Source organism: Pseudorca crassidens, chromosome 8 (assembly GCF_039906515.1).
Source record: "Pseudorca crassidens isolate mPseCra1 chromosome 8, mPseCra1.hap1, whole genome shotgun sequence".
Classification (NCBI taxonomy): Eukaryota; Metazoa; Chordata; class Mammalia; order Artiodactyla; family Delphinidae; genus Pseudorca; species Pseudorca crassidens.
In genome coordinates this window covers 31,002,961-31,018,030 of record NC_090303.1, presented here as the reverse complement: position 1 = coordinate 31,018,030, position 15,070 = coordinate 31,002,961, and the positions used below count along the sequence as shown (strand labels likewise).

Here is a 15,070-nt window from a genome sequence, read left to right as displayed (position 1 = left end):
TACAGTCACCAACCTCGGGAAAAGCAGTGCTCAAAATAATGGGGGTCAAAGCGAGAGGCCCAGGGCGGCCTGTCTCATGAAGTCGTTACTCCATCATGGAATTAAAGTGGATGGGCTCTGACCAACTTGACTGTGTGACTTGCAATACTTTGAGGTTCTTTTGTCTTGTCAATCTGAATTTACGACACTTGTGGAACAGGTGTGTAGAAGTACATCTTCCTGTACTGGAATTTTGCCCAAGAGGAATTCAGAGTTGTAAACAAATTAGTGTTTATTCATGAAGCTTTCATTGAGCATTACCTATAATACCAAAAATGGAAATAAGCTAAATTCCAGCAATATGATAATGTTTACAAGAGTTATGCTGTACTAATTGGATGAAACGTTATGTAATCATTAAAAATGACAGCAGATGGAAAACGATTTGGCAGCGTTTCAAGCATTTTGAATGGTCCCATCCTCCACCTCAATAATTCCACTTCTGGGAATTTATACCAAGGAAACAATGTGGTGTAAAGAAAGAAATTATGCACAAATATGTTAATTTTAGTGTTATTTATGAGAGTCAAAAATATGAGAAAACAAAGTTTTCAACAATGGTATGATTAAATAAAATGATGATATAACCATACAACATATTGTTAGCTCTTCAACACTAGATATAGAAAGGATTTTTAATGGGGAAGTATTTTTGACATAATGATTATTAGAAAAGTGAGAAGGTAATGCTAAATGAAAAACAGAAAATACAGTAAATTATAAATAAAACCTAAAGTATATTTTTAAGAAAATTATGCACTAGAAAAAGAGAGAAAAGAAACACACTGAAATGTTCAGTCTATCACTTGGGGGTGGGAGGTTTCTGAGAAGTCTGAATTACTTCATTTTTTTCATTTAGTTTACTCTGTTTAATAAATATTCCTCATGTATACACATTGCTTTCAAAATGAGGATAACAGCACAAAATATTTGTTTAAAAGTATATTTATTTGACCCAGTAGTTCTTTTACTGGGGTTCTTTTCTAGAAAAATACAGAAAAGCTTTACCCAAAATATCTTCATTATAGTGTCACTTCTGCTCACTAAAAGATAAAACAGTCCAAATGGTTACATTGAATGTATGGTCAATAGGAGGTAAGTCCTGTAGTATGAGTGATTTAGTAAATTATGGGAATTAATTACATCTGTCTACACGATAAACTATTAATTTAGTTATTTAGCATGTTGGTGAAGACTTTATACATAAAAATGCTTATGCAATAATGTTAATTCATAAAACTATGAAACAAAATGTTATCAACAAGAAGATCTCAGTTATGTAAAAACATGTATGCATCAAAAAGATAGTGAAAAGAAACACCTCAGAATGTTAACAGTAGTTTTTTCTGAGTGATGAGTTTATAAATAATTTTGGTTTTCATCTTCAGATTTTTCTGTAGCTTTCAAAATTTTATGATAAATATAAATATGATTTCTAAAACAAAAATAAATCTTAAAATAGAAATTGTGGGGCTTCCCTGGTGGCGCAGTGGTAAAGAATCTGCCTGCCAATGCAGGGGACACAGGTTCGAGCCCTGGTCCGGGAAGATCCTACATGCCACGGAGCGACTAAGCCCGTGCACCACAACTACTGAGCCCGCGCTCTAGAGCACATGAGCCACAACTACTGAGCCTGCGTGTCACAACTACTGAAGCCCATGTGCCTAGAGCCCGTGCTCCGCAACAAGAGAAGCCACCGCAATGAGAAGCCCACGCACTGTAATGAAGAGTAGCCCCCGTTTGCTGCAACTAGAGAAAAGCCTGTGCACAGCAACGAAGATCCATCACAGCCAAAAATAAATAAATTTATAAAAAAAAATAGAAATTGTGTATAGAAACATGGAGAATGTGGGATTCATTCTGAGGGATAAAGCAAAAGACAAAGGTGCTGCAACAATGTATCACTAACTGGGGGGTTTAAAACAACAGAAATTTACCCTCTCACTTTCCAGAGACTAGAAATTTGAAAAGCAGGTATGGGCAGGGTCGTGTTCCTTCCGAAGAAAAGCGTCTGTAGGAAGACCCTTCCTTGCATCTCCTAACTTCTAGTAGCTCCAGGCACTCTGTGGCCTGTGGCAGCATAGCCCGTCTCTGCCTCTGTCTTCACGTGAGCATCTTTTCCTTGTGTCTCTGTGTCTTTACACGGTGCTCTTCCTGTGTGTCTGTGTCTAAATCTCTCTCTTCTCATAAGGACACCAGTCATACTAAGGCTCACCTAAGGACCTCATCTTAACTTGATTATATCTGCCAAGACTCTATTTCCAAATAAGGTCCATTCATGTGTACTGGGGATTAGAACGTCAGTATATGTTTCTTGGGAGGGGATACCGTAAAACCTGCAGCAACAGGCAATGTTCAAACATGAGAAATATTTGTTTCCTCTTGCAGGGATGTTGGTCCCCTCCAAACCTCCATGCTTGTCATCCATGTACTCCTTTCTTTTCTTTGGCCTTCTCTGCTGTTCCATTGCCCCGCATGCCAGCTGAACACTAGGAAATGATCTTAGAGAAACCTTCGTAAATCCCCCCTTTCTTGGTGTAGAGTTCCTCCACGTGGGAATATCCCTCTCCCTGTGACCCCCATCACAAGTTTTCAGTCTCTCTACGCTTAACTGCCTCTCACATTACTTACACTGCAGTCAAGGGCCTGGTGTCCCACTGGGTCAGACTGTTTTGTGGCTGTTCTACTCTTAGCATTAGGAAGTGATAGCTGCTCATCTCTCTTTTCAACCACATGAACCTTTAGAGAGCAAAAATATTGGCATTTCTCTCTTACTCAGGTAGCTTCGTACATAACCATTCTTTGAACTAGCTTGATTTATGTATATTTCACATATCACCTTTCTGTGAACTGCTGATGATAACATTTGGAAAATTGCCACATCACCAGTACAGCACTGATATTAATCTCTTTCCCAGTTTCTCTCTTATGCCTGTTCAAGTAGCAGAAGTTGACATTTTCTTTTGGAGGTACAAGTGTCCATGTTAAACATTGCCATTATTAATAACCTTGCTCGATGGTGTGTGAGGGCTGCGTCTCCTTTCCTCATTTCATGGTGGCCATTTCAGCCCATGGCACGCTGATGGTTTCTCTGCAGAAGACAGACCTCACATCACCTTTTATGTGCATCTCTATTACCTCATACTATTAACAGTTGTTAGCTGTGTCTCTCATAGTCTACTGATTCCATAGTGAGGGTGGACCCAGTCTTGTCTTTCTGTCCCTAAAGTAGGTCATGGTTCGTGGCATTCAGTGAAAGCAAGTTCACTGAGTGAATAAGTGAGTGAATGCAGAACAGGGGTTAAATTAGGGAACAACAATACAAGAAACTCTAGGAAAGAACCTCAGACCCCGCATCTTCATTGAGTAATTTGAAGTTTCTGTTTCCCATTGGTTACCTGAAGACTAGGATGTTTTCATCTTAGTATATCGAAATGGATAAAGACCATCTGTTCTAGTTAAAAATAAGTCATGCCTCATTGAGAAGACTGTTGTTAATTTGACCATTAAATACCTTTGATGCAAAAATATGCATTACTTGATTCTTCCTGGAGAATCATATGCAACGTTTTTATCGGTATCTAGGAGTCTACCTCTGCATGCCGTTTGCACCTGCAGTCTAAAATTGGGAATTCTTTTTTTGTGGCCTTATTGTTGGAAATCATTACTGAAATTTTTACTGACAAAGATAACCTTTATCATTTCTAGGTTGGGAGGTGGCTGGAGATCATATCCAGAGTGGGGCTGGAGGTTCCGATAATGATTACCTGATCTTAAACTTGCATATCCCAGGATTTAAGTAAGGAAAACCAATTCTGATTCCCTTCTGTAGGAATCTTCATGCCTGTTTCCCTGCAGAAATAGATGAAGTAGGGCTGCCTTTATAAAATATATTAATATTGTGATGTACGTAGCAAATAGCAAGCTGTGTAGGATAATGTATTATATTTAAGAATATCTATAGAAACTATAACTGTTCATTGTATATTAGTTAGATGAAGCCAAAGTTTTAAAAAATACTCTATCCAAATATTACAAAAAACCTGTGACTGTTGGATGCTTAATTCAGAGATCTTAGTCTAAGTCATTTGCAGGAGAATCTCTTGGTTTATTTTTTTTTTTTTCCTCGCAGTTCTGTCTGTAGAGTAGTATGTTACAAATTGTTTAATCCTTTTAGCCCCCCATGTTGAATTGCCCAGCAGGAGTCTTCTTCTTGCTGTAGGCTGGGTGGCAGCATTTACACCAGGAGATCTGAGCCTATTACCATGGTTGTGTAGACTCCATGCAGCAGTAGACTGCACGGAGAGGAGAGGAGAGCGTGGCTTTCAGCTTAATGAAAAAAGTGATGTAAACTTTTTCTAGATTGTATTCAGAACGTGCTGTAAATATCGCAATTTTAATCTGTTAAATAGACCACCGACATCGATGACGGGAGCCATGGGCTCTGAACTGGGAAGAATAACCTTTGTGTTTGAGACCCTCTGTTCAGCCGACTGTATTCTGTACTTCATGGTGGTAAGTGGAAGAGGGGCTCTCAGAGGTGGATTTCTACGCTTAGCGTTCTCTTTGAAGTGTGACCCTATTTATACAAATTGCGATAAGAATCCCATTTTTCTTCCCATTTTTAGGGTCTTCCAAAAACATCAAAAAGATATCTAAGGAACTCATTAAACATTATGTGGTGAAGTCCACAAAGGAAGTGTTCATTCCTTGTGGAGAGAACTGAGTGATGGGGCCTGGGTGACAGACAGAAGCCAGAAAATATTAATCCCCTAGGAAAGTCCTTCAAAAAAATATGCCACCAGCAGAGTGAAAATTCTCCCCTAGGAACCATTCAGCATCAGGAGGGAAAAGCATGTATTGATAAGTGAGGGCACAAAACAGTGGAGGTGGAGAGCTTTGGGAAAAATAACACCCTTCCTTGTTAAGTAAATAAATGTGGACAAAGGATTTTGCTATGTACATGTCATAATTTTGCCCATGTTTTCCTAGATGTCCTATGAATCTCAACTAATAGCTTGAGAAAAAGTGGTAACACAAAATTTACTTAAGACCCCAGGGAGGTATTAGAAGGTTGTTGGCTAAGACTTTAATGTTACAATTAAGTAGTGACTTCACAGACATGAGTTGTTTTTGCTTTTTTCCAACAGTCCTTTAGTAGCTAGTTAACAATCCATTAACAGTGTCCTCCATGATATACAAGATATATGGAGATTTGAATATTTGTTCAGGATTACTAGTAGCTTAAATGAAGGCAGACTATTTCGTTCTGAAAAAAAAAGGACTTTGTGGTAGTCAAAGAAGTTGAAGAATCTTCAACATGTCTATCTATGACACCACAAATAACCGAGCAGTCTTCAGTTCTCTTAGCTCTCCCTCCTTATTTCTTCAGTGTATTAGTTCCTCTTCATACTGAGTGCCATTACTGACAATTCAGACTCCCATTATCTCTCAGCAATAGTCTCTATCTATTCTTCTCATCCCCATCCTCTCATAAATGCTGTTGTCAAACTTATGTTTATAAACATAAAAACAATAGTAGAGACAGCCACAACAAATCTACCCCCTCACCCTTAGTGGCTTTTTATTGCCTGAGGCAGCAGTTCTCAAAATGTGGTTCCTGGACCAGCATCATCTGGGAACTTGTTAGAAATGCACATTTCTGACCCCCTTCCTAGTCTTTTTTTTTTTTTTTTTTTTTTGCGGTACGCGGGCCTCTCAGTGCTGTGGCCTCTCCCGTTGCGGAGCGCAGGCTCAGCGGCCATGGCTCACGGGCCCAGCCGCTCCGCGGAAGATCCGTGGGATCTTCCCGGACCGGGGCACGAACCCGTGTCCCCTGCATCGGCAGGCGGACTCTCAACCACTGTGCCAGCAGGGAAGCACCCCCTTCCTAGTCTTAATGAGACACTCTGGTGATAAGGCCCAGCATTCTGTATTTTAGCAAGCCTTGAGGTTGGTTCTGAAGTGCGGTAAAGTTTGAGAACCAATAACCTATGAATACACTTAAAATTCCTTAGCATGGCATCTGTATGGCTTTTGTACTCTTTGCTCAGCCTCTGTTACCAAACTGCTGTTACTACTCACCCCTCTTTAGACATCCTGAATTTGTTAGCGGAACACTCTGTACTTTTTCACTTCTCGTGCCTTGGCACACTCTAAGCTAGAATGACTTTCTTCATTTCGCTGTTTCGTCTGGTGAACTCCCGTTCATACTTCGAGCGCAGCTCAAACCTCACCTTTTCTGGGAAGCTTTCTCTTTATTCCTTTAAGTAAAGTTAACCACTCTCTCCAGTGTGCTCCTAAAACCCTTTGAGAAAACCCTACTTTAATTATGTGAATGTATTCATATATTTGTCTCTCTCTGTTGATCTAGCATTCCTGAGGGTAGGGATCATAGATACTTATTTTGGTAAATCAGTCTTAAGAGGTTTTTGCTCATAGCTGGATCCGTTAGTTTTCTTTACTCTGTGATATGATTTCTGCACAGCAAGTTTTGAGATATCAGCACCTAAATAACACATCAAAATGCTTTCAAAATCGTGTAGTGTTTCACAAAGGTAAGATGGTATTATTTGCAGTAATGCAGTATGTTCCATTTATTATGGGAATAAACATCCAGAAAGTGTTCAGCAAAGCACTGTCTGTATATTATGAGCTCCTTTTAGGAAGCGGCATGTGTGATTATTGGGTTGTTTGGTAATGTGGGGAATTCTGTGACATATGACAGGCATACTCTGTTGTTCCTACTTGTGGTGTGAACTCAAGACGCATGTCTTTATAGCGTATCTGATTACTTTATAACATGCTGTCGTCAGCGTTTCTATCATAGAAAGAAAGAGACGTGTCTTGAGCCAGGCCACTGTATTATCAACATCTTGGATAACTAACAAAAACCTATCCAGATTCCTAAGTCATCTATTAGGGTTTCTGCAGGGAAGACTAATTAGAAAATTCAGAGTTAGTCTTGGTTTTTCATTTCAAATAAATTAGATGTGTATTACATTATTTGCTTTACTTACTGCATTTGCTTTCTGACCATGTTAATGACATAATATTGGTGGAATGTCACACATTTATATAATATTCTAAATATTGAATTTAGCTAAGGAAATCAGAAATAAGATGTTACACAAATTAATCTTTTTGGAATTCAAGTAAAAGCAAAAGAAGATTACATGAACATAAAATAACATTCTAGTTAACCTGCACTGGAAATTGCAAGTATAATTCAGGGAGAATTTAGAATTCCTGTGTGAAAGCCGCCTATCAGAATCCCTCAAGGGAAAAGATAAAAGATGGAAAGAAAGCCTTGTCATTTTATGAGGATCCTAGAAGTTTACTGTCAGAAGTTGGAGGAATTATGTTTCCCTTTCTGCATATATTTCCTAAGCTGGAGTCATACACATACACACACACACCACCCCTCCCTCCAACAGAAAAATTCCTTAAACATAACTATGATTTGAGACCTCTTTCACATTATATTGATGATGTGGTTGATACATTGTAGTTACTCAGCTAGTAAGTGCTTGTGTAGACTTGAAGGGAAGTTTTTGAGGGTTTTAGGGTTACATGCTCTGCAGATAAATATTCATGAACGCTGTAGGGTTTTCTGTAAATACAAACATATGATTGTAATGTATATACATGTATATTAATACTGAGTTGGTGGTTTTTTGTATGTATTTTTTTCTACTATATTTTAGGATATTAATAGAAAAAGTACCAACGTGGTCGAATCATGGGGTGGAACCAAAGAAAAACAAGCTTACACCCATGTCATCTTCAAGAATGCCACATTTACATTTACGTGGGCATTTCAGAGGACCAATCAGGGTCAAGATGTAAGTTCCAAGCACTTAAAGAAAATAAAAGCCACAAAGATGATCCTCCCTGTGGAGATTTGTACAAAGTGGTCCCTCACATCTCCTGGAGGAAAAGGCTTAGCTTTTTCCTGATGTAGAATCAGTCAAAGGCTTAGCTTTTTCCTGATGTAGAATCAGTCATTTGGTTACGGAGCAGATTGGTATAAAAATGGTATTTTTTGGGGGTTTGTGTTTTGAGAGCAAGAATGTATGAAATGGAATAACACAATGTATCTTCGAATTGTTCTATACTTTGAACAGATATAGTTCGTAAAAGCTTAAGAGAAAGAAAATCTTATTTTGTAGTTATTTAAAAACTTACTTTTAAAGCTTTCTGAGACTTCGGGTAGGTGGTGACTTTCTTCCCCTTCGTCTGAAAGATCTGACGTTTGTCCAGGAGGCATTATCTGATGTTGGTTTATTACTTCATACGGTAATGACTGTCTCCTTTTATAGCTTGGCGAGTGTGTACGTGCACACTGTTGGGTTAACACACAGAACTATTCTATTTTACTTTCCGTGGTAGAATAGACCTTAATCCTCCCCTAAATATTTTCCATTATATGCTTCAATTACATGTTATTGTGGATCTCCATTGCTGTGGCGTTCCCAGGGTGAGAACAAGGTAAATCACGGTTTAAGACGCTGCCTTAACATGGTGGCAAATGTAGAGCATTTTCTCTTTTCAGGTTTTCACTGGGGAACCCATTCCCCAGGTTTCACTTGACTCCAGTTGCTCTTTTATGAGCGCTCGGATTCCCACCTTGTGGGGTGTGAACATGCTGTGCAAGGCTTCCTTGCCTCCCTTTAGTCTTTGCCCCAGACAGAAAGCATTAAGAGGCGGCGCTCTACTGACACAGTGGTGCTCACTGCTTGATGAAAACTAGACCTTAATTGACTCAGTGTCACAAGAAAGAAAAGTATAGTAAGACCCAGGTTTTTACTCTCTGTTACGCATCCGGTAGAAATCAGAGTATGTTGGTTAAGGAAAGTGCTAGAGAGGGAGGAAAAAAGCCTAAGGAAGTGATGTGATTGCACCACTGTCACACAGTTAGTGCTTGGGTGAGGAGTTTTTAATCCCCGGTCCAAGTCTTTTCCACATTGCCACAGTGCAAACAACCTATTGTATCATGACATTTAGGCTTATGTCTGAATAAACAGGGATGGGAGCTAAGGTTGCTCTGTTGTTAAATCATATTGGTTTTACCAGACATCAAGTCTATACATATGCCTGAATTTGTACCCATTATGACATAATTTCATGGCCGAATTCCTGGAACTCCGTTACTGTGGAAATGAGTTTCTAGTGTTAAGGTTTAATATATTTTTAAAAAGTACCAAAAAGGAATACTATTAATCCACTGGCTGGGACACTTTGCTTAGTTCTTTTGGTGATACGAACATAAAACAATCTGGTTGTACAACTAAGCGCCAAGGCAGAAGTCATTACTTTCTGCTCTCTTTTTAGAATAGACGGTTCATCAATGACATGGTGAAGATTTATTCTATCACTGCCGCTAATGCAGTTGATGGGGTGGCGTCCTCGTGCCGTGCCTGTGCCCTCGGTTCTGAACAGTTGGGCTCATCGTGTGTCCCCTGCCCCCCAGGCCACTACATTGAGAAAGAAACCAACCAGTGCAAGGAGTGTCCGCCTGACACCTACCTGTCCATACATCAGGTCTATGGCAAGGAGGCTTGTATTCTATGTGGGCCTGGGAGTAGAAGTACTCAGGTAAGTGGGTCTGTATTTCACTTATCCCCAGGAAAGCATATTTTAAGACAAACCCAGAGGTTCCTCTTAATGTTTCTCCAGGAACTATGAAGTTGCTATTTTTATTTATGAATGGCTTTTTCATTCCCTTTCTTATTTTACGTCATCTTACATCTGTTGAGCACTTAATATGTGCCATGAAAGGGCTAATTACCGGGGGCATAAAATATTAAGAAGAGGATCCAAAAAAGAATGCTTTCCAAAAATATTAAAACTGATTTCTTGTGTATTCCATTAAGGTAGAGCAAGTAAGGTGCCTCACTATATGTAGGCTGTAGGCGTATGTGGAGAACAGCAAGAATATCTCATAACATTTTAAGGGTAAAGATGGATGCTGTATTATGAGTGAAGGAAAAAATAGTTTAATGTCTGTTGAAACTGGCATAACAGGACATTTTAGCTGTTTATTAAAATACCTTTCTATAAGAAACTAATCTTAGAATAACTTTACTCCGTTAAAAAATTCGAACACTTCTGAACTTCGCGTAGAGAAATCTAGAGTTCAGACATTTTCTATATTAGTGTGGTAAAATATACCATAACTAAGACAAGATTACTGAAATAGTTTTTAAACCTAGAACTTTCTGGAAACACATTTTTTCGTAGCAGCTGATGCTTTCTTTCCTGCCGTATTGTTTTCGCTTTGTTTTGTTTTGTTTTTTACATTTCTTAATCTTTAATCAAAGGACCACTCAGTTTGCTACAGTGACTGCTTTTTCTACTATGAAAAAGAAAATCAGAGTTTGCACTATGACTTCAGCAACCTCAGCAGTGTGGGCTCCTTAATGAATGGTCCCAGCTTTACCTCCAAAGGAACAAAATACTTCCATTTCTTCAATATCAGTCTATGTGGGCATGAGGTGAGTTCTGGCTGGCAGCGTGAGACGGAGCTATGTTTCAGCTCTGACTGAGTTATTTTCTGTGTTGATGGACCAATAAAATCTCTATGGAAGCTAACAACCAAATATCAGAAACTGAGCTGTGACAGCTTAAATCCTCTGTTGCTTCCTAGCACGTTGGCAGTTTTCTCCACCAGGGGCAACCTTGTCTGGTTCTCAGTCCATCAAAGCACTTATCCAGTCAGTTGAACCCCCAAAGCTTGGAGCTACGGAGCAAGGGCTTTGAGGATCTTTCATTTTTGTAAAAGTGGGTCAGGCTTGTCAGTCCCACCTATGTTTTAGGCAGGAAGTTAAGGTTTGAGAAAGTTTGACTGTTGCTTATATGGTCAAGTTTGTGTTTTAAAAAGAAAGGACTTTCCAGAGGAAGTTTGTCCAAAAATAAAAAGGACGCAAGCAGGGCACAAGTGGCAGTTGATAAGGTAGCCTCTGCTAATAAATAATGGGATTTAATTTTCTTTGGCAAGAAGCAGAACGTGAATGGATACTCGTAATGGGAGAGTTACAGGACTGCGTGTCCAATATTTTTGTGGGCATAGAAGGTCGGGGTTGAGGTGTATGTGTGTGTATTCCCCGTTAGCAAAGGTGAAAATATACTAAGGCCTTTCCTCCGTGTCTCTTTCCGTTTTAACTCCTATGTCTCTAATGGTCTCCGTTGTGAAATGCTGTGCCAAAGGTTGTGCAAGGGAAATAAAAAGACGTCTCATGGCTACAGAAGTTCTCAAACGAAAAGATCTATACATTTTACATGGTATGACATTTGTCCTGTCCTGATTTTACGTGGGGTGATCCAGCACACTCACCCAATTGATCACTCACTCGGTTCACTCAATTAAAAAAAAAAATTAAATGCCTGTTGGGTTAAATGCTGTGTAAAGCAGTGAATAAGATTAATTCCGCTGTATATCACACTTCTTGTCAGTCTCATTCCTGTGTTACTACTGTCTTTGCTTTCCTCTTCTCTCTTCTGTCTTCCTTCTCCTTTTTTCCTCTTTATTTGCATTCCTTTCCTCTTCCTGTTGTTTTCCTCTTCTTTTCCTCAGTAGAGTCTCTCTGCTCTTTTTCCTTGTTCTTCTCTTATGACGTCAAGAGTTTAATTTAAGCTTAGTAACAATATTGCACCTGTAATGCGGTGAGCAGGCTTGGTGGTGGGAGAACATTTTATAGGTTAGGATTGCTCGCTGCATTAAGGAAGAGAAATCTTTGTTCTTTGCTTTGTGCCCATCTGTGCACACTCTGCATCTGAGACCAATAAAACAGTGTTTCTGTTTTTCGTTATATATTTCTTCATAGAAATTGTGGAGTGAGGTGTAGTCCTTTGCATCGGGACTGTAGTACATTTAGACATACCATATTAAAAAAAAATAAGAGTCAAACCATTTTATAAGTTATATCTTCTCACCACCCTCCAAAGGATTAGAAAAGTAAGCTCCTGGGCTTCCCTGGTGGCGCAGTGGTTGAGAGTCCGCCTGCCGATGCACGGAACGCAGGTTTGTGCCCCGGTCCGGGAAGATCCCACATGCCGCGGAGCGGCTGGGCCCGTGAGCCACGGCCGCTGAGCCTGCGCGTCTGGAGCCTGTGCTCCGCAACGGGAGAGGCCACAGCAGTGAGAGGCCCGCGTACTGCCAAAAAATAAAAAATAAAAAAAAAATAAATAAAGGAGGTTTAGCCAAATGTAAGGCCTCTCAACTCTACTGAAAGGGAAAAAACTTGGGAAAATGGAGATTTATTTCCATGTTTAAAGAGACAGCTGAGAACAATTAGGTAGCCTTAAAAAATGGTGGGAAAAGTAAGTTTTGGGAAATCTGTATTTGAGAAGAAAACCTCCAAAAGTAATATTTAAAAATCAGAAGGAAAAATTTATACACTAATCCTGTATTCTCTCCAGGCATAAAAGGGCGTGTAGCTGCTATATACAAGGCAATAGGCAAAAGACTGAATATTATATGCTGCCTCTGCATGTGTTTCAGTAATGATAGTATTATTTTTCTATAACATGAAAGGAGTATTAGTACTATATATAAATAGGGAAATAGCTATAGTTACCATATTTATAAAAAGTATAATAAATAAATTAATTTAAAAAAGGTATATTCAGGGCTTCCCTGGTGGCGCAGTGGTTGAGAGTCCACCTGCCGATGCAGGGGACACGGGTTCGTGCCTCGGTCCGGGAAGATCCCACATGCCGCGGAGCCGCTGGGCCCGTGAGCCATGGCCGCTGAGCCTGCGCGTCCGGAGCCTGTGCTCCGCAACGGGAGAGGTCACAGCAGTGAGAGGCCCGCGTACCGCTCCTGTATACCCTTCAACATACTGTGTACTTGAGCGGATCCACATCAGTGAGCCTAAGAGTAGGTGAATAAAGACACTTGTAGTGACCAGCTGTTCAGTTGTTGTCCTAGGCTTTTACGTTTTCTTTTTCAACCTTGACATTACTTTTTTGCCACACACAGGCCTATACAGGAGAAGGAAGAGCAAGTCCTTTTTCTTGGCATTAAAACCTTCATCGGCAGTTTTCTGGTTCCTTTATGCACATTGTTGTCCTAAGAATTGAGGATTTCACAGATGACTTATATTTCCTTAAGTCAGGTGGCTTTCATCCAGCACAAATGATGCTTGTAGTTGGGGCAGCAGTGCAGCCTTGAATTACTGTATTCATTATAACTTCAGGGACTCTCAAGCCTGGTTGAACATTGGAATTGTCTCAAGAGCTTTTAAAAAGTACTGGTGCCTGGGCCCACACCCGATCAATTAAACCAGAATTGTGGTGAGGAGAGAGCCAATGCTCTGCTAGAATCACTAGCTAGGTGAGATCCAGTTTAGAGACTGACCTTCAGTGAACCTCTTTATGACTTTATTTTCCTAGGGGAAGAAGTTGGCTCTCTGCACCAACAATATAACAGACTTCACAGTAAAGGAAATGGTGGCAGGGTCAGATGATTACACGAACTTGGTGGGAGCATTTGTATGTCAGTCAACTATTATTCCTTCTGAAAGTAAGGGCTTCCGAGCAGCCTTATCGTCACAATCCATCATTCTGGCAGATGTATTTTTAGGTAAGTTTAATTTGGTTCGTATATGCGTGCATGCATTTGTTCTAAAATTATGGTACTGATAACTTGTCATTGCACTGGTGCTTACCATCAATGATTAAAACCTACAGGTAATTCTAAACCATCACTTTATAACATGGTTAAAAAGCCCCTGCAAGTGAGATCTTTTGATTGTTCTCAGGGAATACAAGAAGCTTCTGAATTTAGGTATTAACTTGTGTGATATGTTGTTTTCTGAGAGTCTGTGCCTTTCATCAGATTCTCTAAGCAAAATAATAATAAACTCCCAAAACTGTGAACAAAAGAAGAGTAAACAAACACAGTATAAACCTGAATCATAATATCTGCCGCCAGTTTTCATCATCTCTTCTCATACCAGAAGTAATCTGGTGACAAACAGCAGGAGGGAATGTGCTGAGTTTTATTCCCCATCTGTCCCTCCAGTCTTTCCGGTCTAGAAAGTTTAGGGAAGCTTTAAGAATAATTCAGGTCCCTAATTAGTAATTCCTAAGGATCAAGTTCATTAAAATATCTGGGGTAGGGATTAGGGATCTAACAAGGCATATGATAATCTAACAATGTAACAAGCTTCTTAGATGATTCTAATCTGCAGCCAGATTTGAGAACCATCGTGAGAGACTCCAGGGGAATCTAGCTATAATTTTCAGCACCAAGGACAGGTACTTAGTTTGTGCTCAGCATCTGACCTCTGTTAGAACAAAGGTTGCTGTAATTGCTTGCATTTTGGCTCTGCTATCATTTTGCCTGGGGTGGATGGGTGGGGAATGCCTTACTCCTAGATTAAACAAATTTTGGAGTTTTTTTCTGGAAATTATTAGGGCACAAAAAATTTTGTTTTGGCACTTGTGTCTATAATGAATGTGAATGAATGAAAAGCTGCATTAGCAAAGTAGCCCAGCTCGTTTGACACAACTCACAGGAGGCTGAGAATGATAATAGTAGATTGTTGAAATGTTCGAACTAGAAGGGACGGTGGAGATCATCTAAATTATTGCATGCGTTTTACAAATTCAAGACATAAGAATCAGGGAAGTAAAGTGACTTAAGCAAAATTGCAAAACTAGGGAGTAGAATCTTTTATTTTCTATTCTGGAAACTTTGTAACGTTTATTGTTCTTACCAAGAATGCATTAATTTAAGAGGATATTTCTGGTAAAATGACAGCATCAAAGTAAAGTTATTTTCTATTTAGATATACAGAGACTAAATAAGCCTAATTTTCCCATATTGCTTAATAGTTTCTTTTTTATTCTTGTCTAGGAGTGACTGTTGAAACCACATTGCAAAATATTAATATAAAAGAAGATATGTTCCCAGTTTCACCAAGCCAAATACCAGATGTGCATTTCTTTTATAAGTGAGTGAACATGCTGCTTCTCTTGACTGTTTTCTTAATCATAAGGACATCACTTCAGGGTGCCTAGCATG

General features: G+C 39.5%; 1 protein-coding gene across 2 annotated transcripts in view; it reads left to right on the top strand.

Annotated features, from left to right (window-relative positions):
* ELAPOR2 (endosome-lysosome associated apoptosis and autophagy regulator family member 2) overlaps positions 1-15,070 on the top strand; it is a 189,222-nt gene that overhangs the window by 142,716 nt on the left and 31,436 nt on the right. For both annotated transcript variants that reach the window (XM_067746099.1, XM_067746100.1), the window contains exons 11-17: positions 3,748-3,838; positions 4,452-4,554; positions 7,746-7,883; positions 9,373-9,636; positions 10,362-10,535; positions 13,435-13,624; positions 14,903-14,999. In XM_067746099.1, the coding sequence (XP_067602200.1) occupies positions 3,748-3,838; positions 4,452-4,554; positions 7,746-7,883; positions 9,373-9,636; positions 10,362-10,535; positions 13,435-13,624; positions 14,903-14,999 (1,057 nt within the window). The remainder of the gene's footprint in view (positions 1-3,747; positions 3,839-4,451; positions 4,555-7,745; positions 7,884-9,372; positions 9,637-10,361; positions 10,536-13,434; positions 13,625-14,902; positions 15,000-15,070) is intronic.